Genomic DNA, 17,236 nt, shown 5'->3' on the forward strand with positions numbered 1-17,236 from the left:
AGGTAGAGTAGGTAAGGGAGGGGGAAAAAGGGGGGCTTAGAATAGAATCATAGAATCAACAAGAATCATAGAATCAATGAGTCGGAAGGGACCTAGACAGATCATCTAGTCCGACCCCCTGCCATGGGGAGGGGGGAGCCAAAGGTGAGTAAGGGAGATTCTACAGTAGTAGTAATTCAAGGCAGAAAATTGTCTGTCTGTGAAAAAGGAAATAGCTGGAAATTAGGAAGACAAAGGGCAGGAAAAGGGGAGGGGGTGGGAATCAAAGTGTAAGAGGTCCAGTCTGGCAGGTACCTGATGAATCAGATGTCAGGCAGGTTGTGATGTTCCATAAATCCAATGTCTATATTGAGCCCATGATTTTTTGTATCCAGTAGATTTATGAAGTGAAGTTCGTAGGCTTGTCTATGAAAGGTGTTTTGTAAGTTCCCTTTGGAGATTAGAACCGAGAGATTAGAGAGGGAGTGACTGTCTTGAGAGAAACGTACATCCACAGGTTTCATAGTTTTATCATTTTTTTAGGGGCTGGATGGGATCTTACAGATCATTGGGCCCAGCCCCCCTGCACGTGGGCAGCAAAGGCCACTTGGATCAGATGATCCCAGCAGGATAAGCACCAAGATGTTTTTTGAAGTTTGCCAGGGTGGGTGCCTATACCACCTCTCGGGGGAGCCTGTTCCAAACTCTCAGCACTGGACTTGTAAAGATGTTTTTTCTTACGTCTAGTCTGAAGCCGTGAAGAAATTCCCTTCCCTTCTCTCTGCCTCTCACTTGGGTCAGCCCAGGTGACCCCTCTCTCCCTCCTTGCTTTTTTCTTTGTACAGGTCGGTCAGTCAGGTAGTTGGGTATTCTTGTCTTTGATAGATTTTCAGTGTGCGTTCATTCTGGTGCACAGTTGTTATTTGGTTTCCCCTACATATTTTCTATCAGGGCATTTGGTGCACTGGATGAGATATATTACATTTCTAGAGGTGCAGCTGTAAGAACCAGGAATGGTGATGGTTCTGTTGTGGGGTGTAGTAATTGTGGGGAGATGCATTGTGGGGAGATGTGTTGGCAGCTTTTGCATTTCTTGTCCTGGCATGGTCTAGATCCATTAGGTGTGGTTTGGGTCATAGGGAGTTTGCTTCTGGTGATGAGGTTAGCGAGGTGACCTATGACCCAAACCCAAACCACACCTAATGGATCCAGACCATGCCAGGACAAGACTCTCCCTTTAATTAAAAGGGTGTTTAAAGGAGCAACTGATAAGCCAGACAGTGGGGGTTGCTTCTGAAGAGTCACACATATGAAGGGAAAGGACTGTTACAGGGTGGCCAACCTTTTGATGAAGCATAGATTCAGTCCCACCTGTGACCCTCTTCATTCCTTCTACTTGGGGAAGGTGAGCAAAGTCACAGAACGTGCAGATTTCACAGTTATATTAGGCTTGTGGGAGTGAGGAGAAGAGAGCAGCCTGTAGAAGAATAAGGGAGACTCCATGAGTTATAGTGAACATGTACACATATGTGGGCTGCCTGAGCTGTCCTACACAGCGGATCTCCTAAGCTTACAGACAGAAGGCCTGGGGGTCTGCAGGGAATGGGGACACTGCCAGGAAGGGTAGAGTGTGAAGGGCAATCTGGCTAGAGAAGCCTCAGCAGACACAGAATGAAGGATCTTGGCCTAAGGATTAAAAGGCAGCCACAAAGGCAGGATGTGTGTATCTTTGTGAGGATCATTAATGTACCCAGGTCCTGCGAAGGATGTTACACCTATGATGAAGCTGTTAGGGAGCACTGAGAGGGAGAAACTGAGATGGTGACCAGCCTGCTGTACCCCATTCTGCAATAAGGGAATTACTGGTACCTAGGGTGGTGCCCTGCCACAGTTCCTTGGGCAGCTGATTGCCCACCCTAGGTTAAGGACCACTCCTAACACAGAGCCACATTAGCCCTCATATCCTTGCCATGCTTGTTTTCCCCATTTGTCTTTCATGAACTCCAAACCTGGGGACCATCTGAACTGACAATGCCCCTGCATACAGAACATCTATGAAGGCTGCTTTCCACTTTGTGCTGCTTCTCCAGCCTCTGCTCAGCAGAACCCATGTGCCAAAAATGGAGCCTGGAGTAGTTCATCACAGGTGGAGAGCTAACATCATTGAGCACTGTGCAGACCAGATCCTGCTCTCTGTTACCCGTCAGCTCTGTGTTCTTGGGGAACCCTGGCGCTGGACACAGCCTGTCTGACTCACAAAGGACTTACCCCCTTACAAAAGACAGAGGAAAGACTTACAAAAAACAATGAAGATGCAGTAGGAGACACACCTAAACCCCTCCAAACAAGGGTGATAGGAGTGAGGCAATTCCCCTGGCCTCATTTACATGGGAAATGGGACAGGCATGCACCTTCATTAGCATTCAGAATGGAGAACAGAGAGTCCAAGGCAAGGACCGCACTGAATTCTGGGACCAGAGAAGCAGGGGAGCACTGCATGATGGGGGATCCCTGCTCCAAATGCTAATCAACCTCCATCTGCACACACCCAGCTCAGCATTTATTAGACCAATTCTAGTAATGACTTCTTTATTGGTACTCCCTAAAACACTGAATCTGCTTGTTGCACTGTGAGCTCTCAGAGTAAGGCCAGGGGTAATCAGTTCCTATTATCCAGCATATGAGCCATTGTTTACCCATAAACAAATCTAGTGTTCTCCCTCGAGCCCCTACAAAAAACCCCTACCTCAGCTTCAGTGTCTGTTCTGGTGCTTGGATCCAAAAAGCCTCACCAGACCCACTGGGAATTTACCTTCTCCTTTTCTGCCTGAAATACTTTCACTGATCATGCCAAGGGCTATGCCTGTCAACAAACACCTGGGAATCTTGGAACCGTGAGATCCCAACTCTCTTTCTCTCTCTCTCTCTCTCTCTCTCTTTCTTTTACTCCAGGCACAGCTTTCTAAATCTGACTTTTATGGATCAAACTTGAGCTAAATTTCCCCAAATACCCAGTTGAAACTGTGTAATATTGTAACTGTCTTGTTTGTTTTTCCTTGTATGGCTATTACTACTAGTGTCATCATAAAAGTTTCCTATACATGGCAATAAAATAACTTTTATGGTCAAACGGGTTGCCATGCTCTTTCTCTGAACCTCCTTTCCTTCTCCTGACTCTCCCCACTTGCTCTGCAGCAACACTTCTTTTACCTAAGCCAAAGATCCCTGTAAAGCCCCCAAATCTGGTGGGATCTGCTCATCAAGGGAGTTAGTACCAGGACAATTGTGACAAGAGATTGTGGGGGGGTGGGGGGTGTTCTGAGTTTGGGGCATATGAAGGTATCAACCTGTAAATGCCAATTGACCCAACCCACTCAGACACATCCTGTTTCTGTGTGGAGTTTGGGGCCTATGAGGGTGTCAGCTGGACACCCAGCCTTACTCAGATGTGCTCTGTTGACCCACGTGCTTGTGTCTGACTGCATTTTATCGTTGCCCTGATGAACAGAGTCCGCAGCACATAAGGGTGTCAGCCTATACATGTTGATCAACCCAGCTGACTCAGACGTGCTCTATTAATATGTGTGTGTGTTTGACTTATTTGGTGGCTGGAGAAAACCAGCCCCACTGAAACTGAGTCCTGCAAGATAGCTCCATGGGGGTGAGGACTTGCAGAAGGGAGAGATACAGCTCCGTATAGAAACACAAGCAGCACATAGATAGAGTTACAGACCCCAGAAACATACCCCTAATAAATGAGTGCACCCCGAAGTGATGGGCAAATCTGGTAACATCTAAGCGTGCTGGTATAAGCCAGGAGTGACTCTGATGACTCTACTGCAATCCTTCCAGATTTACACTGGTCTCATGAGGAGCCAAATTTTGTCCCTCATTTTATTTCCCTGCTGCCCTGATTCTTTCTCTTTCTATTACCTATTGATAGATACTGTGTGACCTTTGTCTGGAGCACAGACTGACCTTGTGAAGCACAGCTTTGAAGGCCTGATGGTTCCTGGGAGAAGGGAATGTGGAGCACAGGTTGTTACATACTTTATGTAAGACTCTTCTCACTCTAGGACAGCTTTAGTTAATAGGCTTTACTCACATCACTGCAGTGCTGCAGATGAAGACACGTGCACCTCTCATTTAATCCAGAGTGAACTGAACATGATTAGAAATTACAGACTTGTTAATTCAGGTCCCAAACCAGTAATTAAAAATCAATGTGGTAACACCTTTTGTGCTCAATAGGTGCAGCTCAGAATTGGGAAGTCTCAGCTGCTAGCAGAGGACTATTAGGTACCCTGGTTCTCTAGGCAGAGGGTATCCCTGTTGATAGATCAACAACTGTTCACAGCACTGTCCCTGAGCCTGCAGAGAACCCTTTTTTGGCCTGAAGATCTTTGGCCTGGGAGGAAGGTGAAGGGATTGAGTTTGAGGTGGGAGGGCAAATGCACACGTAACTAACTTGCAAACTTCATGCATTTTAGCATATTGGTTTGATGCTGCTGAAGGGGTAGGGACGCAGCGAGGAGAAAGAAGGGCTCTGCACTCTCCTTTGTTGGATGGCAGGAAGGCTGGAAGTGGAACCTCTTGACCATCCTACAGGAAGGGAGGGAAGGGGAGAGGATGTAGGAACAATTCGGAAGTCAATTCTGGGAGGAGAAAGCAGCTGAGCATTTCTACTTTCTGGCCACTCTCAGTGAGTTTCCTATAGGAGGGAAGATCTAACCCTATCCTTGTTATAGATAAGTATTAGTTTGGTGTACAGTGGGACCCTTTAGCAAGTTGCTGGCCTCCTGGATTCTGCAGGTGGGATTTGCTCCCTGAGGAGCTCCTCAGCCAGTCCTCCCAAATAAAAGTCCTACAAACAAACAAACACACCAACACAGTCAACCCCTTCTGCCCTGTCCTGGGAGCTAGGAGGGGAGCCCTTTGGCTCTGGTCCCTGCACAACAGCCTGGCCCACCTGTGCAGCGAGCAGTTCAGCTCATAGCCTGCTTCCTTTCTCCTTACATTGCTCTCTTACCGTTTGCCTCCTCTCAGTTCTCTCTTCTGGGGTTTTAAGCTTCCAGTAGGACATCCTCTCAGTAGCAGAAAGCCCCGCAACTGAATGTCCTAACCAGGGCTGGCTGTCCCTTCTGAAGGGGACAGACTGCTCTGTTATAGCCCCAAACTGCTGTCAACACAAGTTTGACTTCCACGCATGCAAATCCTGACAGATACTCCCGAGGGAGAGTTTTGTTTGGGCTGGAACTGGGGGAGTCTCAGCCCCCAAGCTGGAGTCCCCAGATTCCCAGAGCCTGGAGGCTGGCTTCAGGGAAGCAGTGACTCAGCTCTTCAGGTATTTTAGACAGAGCAGGAAACTATCTGCCGTCTGGCGTGCGGGCCTTTCAGATGAGATATTCAAGATTATAAAGCACTGTCTTCTGTCTATAATTACCAGAGGCCTAATTTTCACAGCTTAGGTGCTTTCAAATACATGCACATTCATTGGCATCGCACTCCCAAATCCCCAGGGCACAGCAGTGGATCCAGGAACAGGGCAAGGGGGGTGAAGTCATACACTTCTTTGGCCGCACCACGAATATGCGGTGAGCTTTGAGCTGACTTCCCAGTGAGCACAGCCTGCTGCCAGAGTTCAACACATGCGGTGAACTCTGAGCTCCCCAGAAGATTGGGGCAGGGTCTGGCAAGAGCCCCTGCTTTTGCATAGCCCCAGAGCCCAAGGGTGAAGAAGGCTGCTGTTCAACCTTTCCCTCCCTCCCTCAGCAGAAGGGGAAAGGAGGGGATGAGCATGCCCAACCAGACACCCACCCCCAGAACTTAGGAGTAGCATAGCCAAAGGTGGGAGGGGAGGGATGTGACTATACCTTCTCTGGTTCTGCCCCTGCTCTTATAGATGTCAGTCATTAACTTCATGGATAAATTAAGACAGTGCATACTTTTGCTTTCTGCTCTGGATGTCTGACCTCTTTTAAACCAGATCCTTAAGATCTTCTAACATTGCTTGCAGTAGCAGATTTCCTGGTTCTCTGAAGTCACAATGTTTCCTCTCTGTACTGTTGTGCAATGTTTTCTGTGCAGATTGACATGGTGGCTACTCTCCAGTACTCCCAGAGTAGCCGAATTTCAGTGGGGATGCATGTAGGGTCCATTTAAGTGAGGGTCTCTGTCACTTTGCTCCTAACAGAGCAATCACACTTGCCCTCTTCCTAGATTTGGTCTTTATTGACAATTGTAATGATGACAAAATTTCAACCTGAGCTAAATTAGTCCCAGAGTTTCTCCTTAGGGAATTGCTTTGTTCCTGTCCATAGTTCTTCTGCCTCAGGGATACTTTCAAACAACTGTACTTATCATTTGAAAGTAATGGGATCCTACAAGATCTGATGTAACTGGGTACCAGCGCTGTTTTCTCTACCAGTTTTTTTCCTGGATCCTACTTCCTACTCTGGCTTCTCAGGGAACCCCCTGGCCCCCTCCTTCCCTCATCTGGCTGCTACTTCACCTGCCATGTCTTTGGTTACTTTGGGAGACTGCCCTTACCAGCATGACTTCCTCAGGTTCTTCTTCTTTCTGCCTCAGTTCAGTTCATGGGGCTTGCTTGGTCCTCTTACTCTTAGTCTCTGGGCCTCTGGCAGCCAGCTATCAGAGTCTCTGGGGAGGCTTTGTGTCTTCTTCCCCTGACTTGACCCTCCCAAATATGCAGTCTTTCACAGAGCTTTTAACTAGCCCACTAATCAATTCTTTCCTCACCATCACCAACGCTAATTGTGATCTCCAGCCTTCTTGTAGCCATGCCCATACTTCAGGGGTCTTACTCGTAACTCCATTCACCAGGCTGTGTAGCCCAATTTTGGCTTCAGCTCACTGGGCCCCTGGCCTCTGCAGGGCTCAAAGCGCCAAGTGCTTCCCAAGCACCCCATGTCCCCCCACCCCCCTTCAGTCACTCCCAAGCCTCTGGTTGTTACAGACCCAAACAGGCATAACTCAAAAAACCACTTAGCTCCAGAGACCTTTCTGCATAGCTTCTTCCTTTCCAGAAATCAGGGTCAGAATACCCCTCTAGCCCTGGAGCTCTGTGGATATCTCTAGACTGGCTCCACCATTTCTGGTCAGCAGACCTCCTTAGCTGGGCATAGGGGTTGCTAATCACCTCACCAGCCCTCCAGGATTTTGCTGCCTACAGTTAGAAGGCTGACTCTGCTGACTGGGCTTTGCAGCCTATGGCTTTGTAGTCCTTTACCTCTTCTGCCTGCCTGCCAAGTAACAGGGGGAGGGACCCCATTACATCTGGATTTCAACATCAGTCTGAGAAATAGCTCTGTACCTTTAGGTTGGGTTCTGTGATTGACTGATTGGCATTCCTGAAAGTCTGTGCTGCTCCTCCCATCCAACACCTTGCCTAATCCTAGCCTCTTGTCACAAGGACACAAATGAAGCTAATGGCAAGCACAGTAAGAACAGGATGTTGGTATGTTGTTTGTCAAGTGCTTTGGGATGAAGGGCACTCTAGAAACATGATTCATTACACTGATTCAGGATTATTCATTAAAACTTAATGATTATCATTACAGTAATGATAAATCTCTCTTGCATTGTAGCACTTGTGCTATGTTATAAAACTAAGGGATAGAATAGGAAGAAATAATGTTTTTAAAGAAATAAAATCACTCATTTGCTAAGCAGAACTTCCTAATTTGGCAAACTAGGGTTTGATTTTCTTTTACACGAAACTGAAGCCATATTAGATTGCTCCTAACCTTACAATGAACAAACACCATTCAAACAGTCCCAAGAGCCCTAGAAGCAGAAGCTGGGTACTGTATAACAGAATGATATCTCTGAGATGTAGTGATTTACTAATTAAAACTACATCTATCATGTATTAATATCTTGCATTTATATTTTAAATTAAATGAAGGTGGCTGAAAAGTCAATTGCAAAAGCTCTCTGATAGCTAAACGAATGAGATGCAGAAAGATTAATTTAGAACCCTAATAGAGGAGGTGTTTATAAAATTGCTATGAAGCCACACCAAATTACTAGCTTGTTACTGAAACTTGTGAAATATGTCTATAAAGGCCTTTAATTATTCAACCTGAATTAGAAATGAGCTGCCTTAGTGGGCATGTCTACATGTGCATTAATGGGCTTTAGTTAATGTGCATTAAATCTAGTACTTCTGGGTATTTATACATGTGCTCCAGGAGGCAGCCGGGTACTTTAATTAGAGCAGCTCTGAGGGACACTCTAATTAAAGTGCCTGGAGCAACACGTGTATAAGCGTCTCTGCCCTGAAAAACAGTGGCGGGCACACTTTAATTAAAGTGCTGAATGCCATTTTTCAGCAGGGGGACACTGATATACATGACGCTGGAGTCTGCTGGTGTGCAGTAATTACCATGCTTCAGCAGAGTTGATTAATTGCACATAATTACAGCATGTCGGATCAGCCTCAATGCACCCTGAATTGTGAGGTACTAAGAAAATGCGCATTAGCCTGCTTTAATTCATATTAACCAAAGAGCATGTTTTTTAAGTGATGTGTTAATGTGCATTAAAATAGGTGAATATGCATTAAAGCGCGCATGTAGACATGTCTAGTATGTTTTTGGTTTAATCCCACATACTAGTTTACAAAGCCTCAGATGGCCCACAAAGTATTGATCCACAGAGACTATAATAATAATAATCTGTATGAGCTGTGAGGAGCTCAATCAGACTAAAACATAGAAACTTTTTTTTCTCTTGTAAATACTTTTTGCTGGTTTCTTTGTAAGGTCAGCGTGTTGGAGGGAGGAGTTAGTCAATGAATTTTATTGGCCCAAGTTATGCAGGAGGTCAGACTAAGCAATCACCAGTGCTCTTCTGACCCAAAATTCAGAAAGTGTCACTGTAATAACTTTAATCAAACTGACAGGAACACATATTGCAGAAGAAAGAGAATCTGGAGGACAGACAAGGAATTCAGCTTGTGTGTACATGGCTAGGAGTGCTAACCTGCAGCTGGAGCAGGTCTACAAAGAGTTTCTGTACTAAAGACTCAGTTTAGTTTGATAAGAATGGAATCTTCCCATGCTGCATGAAACATTCACAGGGTACAAAATCCTTGGGATAACCTAAAAATATCAAATACCAATTTTGAAGGTGTTTCTCCTTGAGTAGTCTAACTGACCAGTTCAAACTAAGTGTTATACCAGGTTGCGGACAGCCAGGTCAGAGGCTACTTGGGGAATCAAGGTGCCAACCAGGGTTAGGAGGAGCAAGCAGAAACCAGGGATGAGGCAGGTCAGGAAGCTAGGAGGTCAATTGAAGGGCAGGGTCTAGGAACAAGCTGAGTCAGGCAGCTGGGAGATCAGGCAGGGAGCAGAGTTGGAGAGATAGCTGGGTTGAGAAGCCAGGAGAGCATGCAGAGAGTGGAGGCACAGAGCGAGCTGGAGGGTAGAGCAAAGCAGTCTAGACTGAGCCCTGTTACCCAGACACTTCTTGTTTCTGCCTAGATTGTATGGGGGAAATGGAAGGTCACCTGACCCTGATCAGCCACTCTATTGCCAGGGAGTGGGTGGAGGGGTAGGCTCTGATGGAGGTTCAGCTTAGCCTTGTCCAGTCTGGGCAGTCAGTTGTAGGGTGGTAGGCAGGGATTAGTGGCACCATGTTTCTCTTAAAGGGCCTGGCTGCTTGTTACCGGTTTCTGGCCTCTTAGCTTTGTTCCCATATGCTCAAGGTATCAGCCACAGGAGCTGTTATCAACTCATACCATTACATTCAAGGATAAACTGCTCTGGAAGAACGTCATGGCTTTCCAAGTGAATGAAACCGCAACAAGTCAACAGCATCCTTCCTAGAAACCCCCACACCCTCAAAAACCAAGCAAACTAACTCTCTAGATACTAAACCTAACATAATTCATGTTGAGAATATTTTGTTAGGTCAGAGGAGGACATGATACTTAACAATCTTTCTGTCCCCAAATGCCAGATTTCCCATTCTTTGATCCCCTCTGTTAGAAATACTAGATCACAAGGATCACACATGCACATGATGTGTTACAGCTTAAATAACAGATTCTTGCATGGCTTCATACATTTTTTTTATTGAAGTAGCTCTTAAGTCCAATTATGAAGGATGATGCTAAGTATTATCTGAGCAAGTGACACAAAGACCACCCCTAGCAATTTCAATTTTAGACCATACACAGAGGGTGACACCTGGCAGCATTCATATGTTATCCTTGAATTTTGGTCCTATTCATGGTGATGTGCATAGTTCAGGATTAGGAAAAGATAAGTAATTATTTCTTTAAAAGTAGAAGTTATTTTCCTTGGTTTCTTCTACTATGATGAACAACAAGTCTGTTCCAGCTCTGACTTGGTCATATTTTGCACACATTGCCTCTCTGAAGGATCTGGAGACTTTATTCTTGATAAAGGTGATTTTTGAGAATGTGGTTGTCCATTTTTGGGCTTGCATAGCTGGGTTGCTTCTTGCTGCTTTCATTCTCTCTGCCATCACCTGCATTTAATACCTCATGTCAGTCTCATTACAAGAGTCAGAGACTAGATGATGCAAACAAAGGGCAAGATTTGTAAAGGGTCTTAAGCACCTCATTTCCATTGAAATCTATGCAACTTAGGACCTAAATACCCTTAAAATAACTTTTACAGTTCTGAGTTATCATCTCTTCCCTAGAGATGCTCTGTCCAGGTCAGGGAAGAGGCCCCTTAGCTGAGCAGCAGACAGGATGGATACACGGCTGCTTATCATGTTGTACTTAGCTCTGTATAAAGAGAGTTTACTGTAAAGATCCCAGGAGTTTCATTCACTAGCAGCATGTTCATGTAACAAACTTACTTAGCTCTGCACCACTCTTCCCAGAAGAGAGGAGGGAATTGAGTGCACTATCTGCTCCTCAGTCACTCTTCATCCTGCACCTCTTCCTCATTGTCATGGTATTTGTCCCATGCACCAAAGATACGGCTTGCAGAACTGGACGTGAACTCATTATTATCCAAACATAGGTATTTCAGGGACAGAGTGTTTTCAATTAGTTGGATGAACTCCTGCTCACAGTCATCAGTAATACCACTGGCTTCAAGGCTAGAGGAAAACAGAAAAGTTTCTGAAACAAAACAATGGGATTACTGTTGGAGACCACCCAGCGGAGGCCCCCTCTCCTTGTACATATTCTCTCATCTCCTACATGCCACCTATAATCTCAGTTTTGTTATACAGATGGGTTCTCTCTCCTCCAAATGCTTTGCAATCTCATGCCTGGTCTGTCTAATGATTTCTTGTCCTTAGGCATTTTCTAGAGGTGTACTGATACATTGGTCCCATATCGGATTGGCACCAACATAGGGAAAATTGAAAGTATCAGAAATCAGCTTTTTTGCCTGATACAGTCAATAATGTAGCTGATAAATGCCCCATGCATAAGTGCAGCTGCAGCATGCACAGGGCCAGGAGTGCAGCCTGGCAGCTCAGAGACCAACATCTGGCTGGTAAGCCTGGTATGGAGGAAGGGGAGGGGTGTGACAGCTGAAAATTATGTCTGATAGAAGTGCTTGCTGAAGGCTCTATGAAGATTAGATGAAGTGTTTTGCTGTATTTGTTCAGATACTAAGCTATATGTTGTTGTTAAGAGCCTAATTAAAGTCAAAGATGTAGTGAGGCCTTGTATGTAATGATGCCTAGTAAATTTAACAAAGCCTTGAAGTAGTAACCCCTATGGCATAGTTAAAATTAACCTTGTCAAAAGAATGCAAGGCTTGTACTGTTATTGGTCAGTCCTAAGAATAATTATAATGGGAGAATCTGGACGGCTGTAAGCTATTAACATAGCTCAGAAGTTATTAATTGGCTGGCACATCCAGAAATCATTTAGAAGGAAGATGCAGCTTTGTGAAAAGGACTAATTAGCTGCTGACCTGGATCAGTGGGCCAGTGGATCTTGAGGAGCCCAAGGACTGAATACCAGGGTCCTTCCCAGTACCCTTTGGACAGTGCTGATTAGGGACACCTGACTTTGTTGAGCTTTGCAGAAGAGAAACGTGTTGTACATCAGGCATCAGAGGGGACTGCTGCTAAGTTGCTGATGTGAATTATTATTGTCTGTCATTGTCTGTCTTATTATACTACGTGTAGTCATGTTTTTGTTAAATCAATAAACCTTTCTTACCTTTCTACCCCCAACCATACTCTCAATCCCGAACCCTCCGTAGGCAGCTGGGACAGTGGGGGAAGGGGTGTGTGGGGGGCGCAGATCGAGGCCCTGGGGCTGTGGCAGGCATTGCTCAGCTGGGGTGGGGTGGACCCAGGACAGAGCCACAAGCAGCTCATCTGGGGGGAGGCTCTTGTCGCTGCACACACACTGGGAAAGCGTGGGGTGCATGTGCCCCTGGATCTGCACACAGGTTGGGGAGGGTGGGCTGGGCCCAGGGGCTGCGCTGGGCTCTTCCTGGTGGGATGCTGGGCCAGGCTGTGCTGCACTCATGACATGCGGCAGTGGTACTGGGAGGGGACTATAGGAGGGCTATGGTGAATTTTGGGGTGGCTTCAGCTTCCCCCACAAGCCCGTTCCCAGCACTGCTGCCGGCCACCTGGAGCACAGTGCAGCCCAGCCCGGCCTGCACCAGGAAGAACCTGGCGCAGCCCAGGCCCCAGCCCACAGCGGCATCCTGACCCACCCTGTGCAGATATGGGGCCCTCCCTTCATGCCCTCCCAGGGTGCACACAGCAGTGGAGCTGTTCACCCTCCCCCTGCACCCCTGGACAAGCTGCTTGAGGCTCTGTCCCAAGCCTGCCCTGCCCCGGCTGAACAGCGCCTGCCTCTGCCCCACTCCCTCCCCCACTGCGGGGGCCTCGAACTGTTCCTCCATGCCCCTCCCCTCCCCCCACCCTTTCCCCCACACCAGATTTACCAGTCTGATGCTGGTCTCCACGCTGCCTGGCTGCATGTTGGCAGTTGGATCGGTATCAGCTGATATGGCTCCTTAAAAATTGTCCATTGGTATCTGCCCAGAAAATCTCTATTGGTGCACCCCTAGCATTTTCTTCATTTAGGGGATTATGAAAACAAAGAACAACAGAGCATACTGTAGCTTTGCATAGAACCCATGCTGCTTTACTTATGGTGTCATGAAAAGAAAAGAAATATAATGGAGCCTGGACATACTTTAGTATCTCAAGACGACTTTCCTTATCTTTCAGGGCAGAGCACAAGACTTTCACTCCACTGTTGCTAAGGTTATTAAAGCTCAGGTCAAGTTTCATCAGGGTGTTCATCTTGGAGAACAGAGAGGTGAGGGCAGGGACACAGTCTTCTGTGAGGGCCGTGGATGACAAGCTGAAATAATCATGAAAGAAAAGCTGAACTGATGCAGTTGTTCTACCTAGGACTCAAAAGACTGGGTTGGTCAAGCTCAACTCTGCCATTTGTGCCCACTTATCTCCCCAACCTACCTGTGCCTGACCCCTATGTTTCACATGCTGGTGTGAGAGGAGTGGCCTCCACATCAGAGTTCCTTGGTACATAGTGAATTCTCCACTAGACATATCCAGATATTCTCCACTAGACATATACTTCACTGGCCTTATCAGACTGGTAAATCCAACCCTCAGTTTCTTAACTATGGCCCTCACCATGTACCAAGGTGCATGCTTAAGTGTATTACTAAACATGGTCAATGGATCTCTTTGCAGTTTTAAAGGTAAGCATGTTTCTGAGCACTTGCTGTACTCTTGCCTGTAAAGTATAATGCTGGCCATTATATTGTACAGCCAGCAGATAATCCAGTCAGTGTGAAGTACAATGCTTCATTTGTCATGTCAACAATTACACTCCAGAATATCTCTCCTACTGTACCTCAGTTTTTTTAGGGTGCACCCTTTGCTCTTCAGGCATGCAGCAAGTATTTTGACTCCTTCATCCCCCAAAGAATTGTACCGCAGACTCAGGGAGACTGCTGTGTTGCAGTGGAAGAGAGAGCAGATGCTAGTCATGCTTTCCTGGGTTAGGATGTTAGAGTTAAGGCTTTAAAAAGAAAGATACCAGGGAAAAAAGGTTAAACAAGTGGATTGAAAATCAGGTAAAGGCACAGACACACCTAAAAAAGGTCTTTGGCACCTAAAACAGGGTTTAGGAGGACTTTAGATGCCCAAGTCAAAGATCACCATTAAGTAGCCCCTCCTTAGCTGCTGCCAAGGTGACTTCATTTCTGACATGAAAGTTCCCTGAACACTTACAGTTCTCCCTTGTGAACATGTCCAGATCTACCCCAGCCTGAATGGCTTCAGCTGAAGCCCCAGCTGGATGCAAAAACTAGGTAGTACAGCATCTAAACCTCTTGAGGGGCCTGATGGAGTAGACTACCTACAGCATGCATCATGTACAATGATATTTTCTGCGCAAACCATAGAAGCCTCAGCCACTTTCAGGGAAGAGGAAGTTGGGTGCACCTGTGACTTTTTATACAATAGCCCCATGGTTAGTGCACTCACCCAGGGGTGGGGAGGCATAGATTATAGATCTCCTCAGCCTGAGGGACTCAAACCCATAGCTCCCACCTCCTAGGAGGGTGCTGCAACCACTAAGACATTATACATAAAATGTGAGGAAGCACCATTGCTGTTGCTGCTCAGTTTGTCCTAAGAGAATTGTAGGTGCTACCTTCAGGAGGGGGTTCTGGGATCTGGACCCTGAGTGGCTGCAGGTGCTTCTTCTGCATCCCTGACTCAGACCCCTAAGCTCTTGAGAGGGCTGGGAGTTCAACATTGCTTTTTCCTTGGTGTTTCCTACTGCCTAGCAGAGGTATGGCTAACATGGTTTGCACCCTGGGCAAAACTCTGCCAGAGGGGCAGAGGTGGTGAGATGGGTCTCAGATGGGGAGAAGGATGTCAGTCTTACCTGTCCCAAGGATACAAAGATCTCAGATGCTAAAGCAGCGTGGTGTCCCAGCTAGTACTAAGCAGCTGCTGCCAAGGCACAGGCTTCCTTGGGGATTGCCATTCCAGCATCCTGAGTTTTCACCTGGGGCTGGGGCTGTGCTCACTTACCCCTAGTTATGCTGTTGCTGGCTAGCTTTAGGCAGCTCCTTGCTTAGTGGGGAGGTTTTTTTGACTCATCCTTCTCACATGACTTAAGTCCTTCTTGCCTTAAGACCTTCTTCTCAAGTCCTTCTCTCACCAGGAGCTGTATATGGATTATTAATGCTTTGGATTTCACTTGGGGGTGGGGGCAGGGGAAGGGGCAGGCACCTCTAAGTTAGGAACCTGCAAATAAGGTACAAAATGTCTAAGTCCTTTTATGGATCTGTCCAACTGACCTTCACAATGGAAGGGGTTGGCTGATCTACCAAATATGTGGTACTTACATAGACATATCTTTTCTAACCCCCCTCCTTCCCCCCAGCAAAGCCACAGGATTTACCATTATGAAAAATTCATTAAGTCCTACTGCTGAGCATCTGCTGCATTTGATCCTAATGAAATTGAGACTGGGGGCTAAATACTCCGTCAGTGGATATCTGCATAGCCTTTTGATCTTGATACTAGCCACTGCTAGAGGCAGGACACTGAACTAAATGGAGGACTGCTCTGGCCATTCCTGTGTTACTATATTAAATATTTTGAAGAAGCCTCAATAGATCCCCTTTACCTCAATGACTGAAGTTTATACTCAGCGTTGTTCAGTTTCTCACATATTGTTTCCATCAGCTTGTCATCAATGGAATTGTCATCCATGACTAGGGTCATTGGTGTGAATCTAGAGGTGACCCACAGCATGGTGTCCACAATGTACTCTTTAGGGAGACAGGAGAGGATTGCACTATAAGGAAAAGCAGATTTTAATTGCAAAACAATGACCACAAAGAGAGAGACTGGTGCTTTACACCTGAGGTTTTTAAAGGACGTTACAAAAATGTGTACTAGCCAGGGAAACAACAGAAGCACAAAGGATTTAGAACCAACATTTTCACAAGAAGGCATTCATTCTGAGTGTCAAACTGGAAGGGGGCTCCACACCTAATTTTCAGAGCAGCTGGGTACCCACCACCTCCATTCATGTCAACTGAAATTGTAGGTGTTCCAATATCTCAAACTGAGCAACCCATATTAACACAAGTTTTTGTAAAATGTGGGTGTGAGTGACTAAGCCAAAATCATGCAGAGGCAGAAACAGAAAGTGTGTGGAAGTCCCAAGACAAGTCACAAGTCTCTTCTAAGACTTCAAGCACATTTGTCTCTCCTAGGCTGAAATGCCTCCCTTTGTCCAGACAAGGTTCTTTGGGTGAATCTGATATCTTTTGTTAGACCAACTAAAATAGTTGGAAAACAATTATTAAGCAAGCTTTTGGGTTCAAAAACCCTTCGTCAGGCTGAGGAAGTCTCTGCAGTTGGTGTGTGCTCTTCCTGGATGGAATGAAAAGTAAAGAAGCCAGAGGCTGGTCTGGTCTGCATACAAGACAGGCAGTCAGTGAAGATGTGAATTGAGGAGTCAGTGGGTGAGCGACAGGCTGGGTGGTGGGGAGAGAAGGGGGATGAATAATGGAGAGGTACCTAGGGAGTCAGATGTCAGACAGGTTATAATGTGTCATAAATCCAATGTCTATATTTAGTCCATGGTTTTTAGTATCCAGGAGGTTGATGAAGTGGAGTTCATAGGCTCGTCTCTGGGAAGTGTTTTGTAAATTCCCTTTGAGGATCAGGACTGAGAGATTGGAGAGAGAGTGGTTTTCTTGTGAGAAATATGCCCCCGCAGGTAGTTGGGTATTCCTGTCTTTGATAGATTTCCGGTGTGCATTCATTCTGGTACGCAGTTGTTGTTTGGTCTCTCCTACGTATTTTCCATCTGGGCATTTGGTGCATTGGATGAGATGTATTACATTTCTGGAGGTGCAGCTGTAAGATCCAGGAATGCTGATGGCTCTGTTGTGGGGTGTGGTAATTGTGGGGGTGGTGGACATGTGTTGGCAGGTTTTGCATTTCTTGTCATGGCATGGTCTGGATCCTTTTGGTGTGTTCTGGGCCTGAGGAAGTTTGCTTCTGGTGATGAGGTTAGCGAGGTTCGGTGCTTGTTTGAAGGCTAGTATGGGTGGCCCTGGGAACATCTCTCTAAGAATTGGGTCTCTTTTTAGTATGGGTTGCAATTGTTTGAGGATTTTCCGTACAGGTTCAAGGGAACTTGTCTGCCTATGTCCTTAGACCAACACGGCTACAACCTACATCCCTTTGTCCACTCAGTCTCACACAT

At 46.3% G+C, this 17,236-nt stretch overlaps 1 protein-coding gene across 4 annotated transcripts in view; it reads right to left on the bottom strand.

Moving 5' to 3' along the window:
* Nucleotides 1–10,058: 10,058 nt before the first annotated feature.
* The window catches only part of LOC109304669 (NACHT, LRR and PYD domains-containing protein 3-like), a 39,087-nt gene continuing 31,909 nt past the window's right edge, over nt 10,059–17,236 (bottom strand). For 3 of the 4 annotated variants that reach the window (XM_019527404.1, XM_019527401.1, XM_019527402.1), the window contains 3 exons: nt 15,641–15,811; nt 13,850–14,017; nt 12,959–13,330 (listed from right to left, as the gene is read on the bottom strand). In XM_019527404.1, coding sequence (XP_019382949.1) covers nt 12,961–13,330; nt 13,850–14,017; nt 15,641–15,811 — 709 coding nt within the window. In that variant the 3' untranslated portion in view covers nt 12,959–12,960. Of the gene's footprint in view, nt 11,083–12,958; nt 13,331–13,849; nt 14,018–15,640; nt 15,812–17,236 lie in introns of those variants that run through there. The other variant, XM_019527403.1, reaches the window with a different exon arrangement.

This window comes from Gavialis gangeticus, unplaced genomic scaffold, assembly GCF_001723915.1.
Source record: "Gavialis gangeticus isolate Ggan-Ray unplaced genomic scaffold, GavGan_comp1, whole genome shotgun sequence".
Classification (NCBI taxonomy): Eukaryota; Metazoa; Chordata; order Crocodylia; family Gavialidae; genus Gavialis; species Gavialis gangeticus.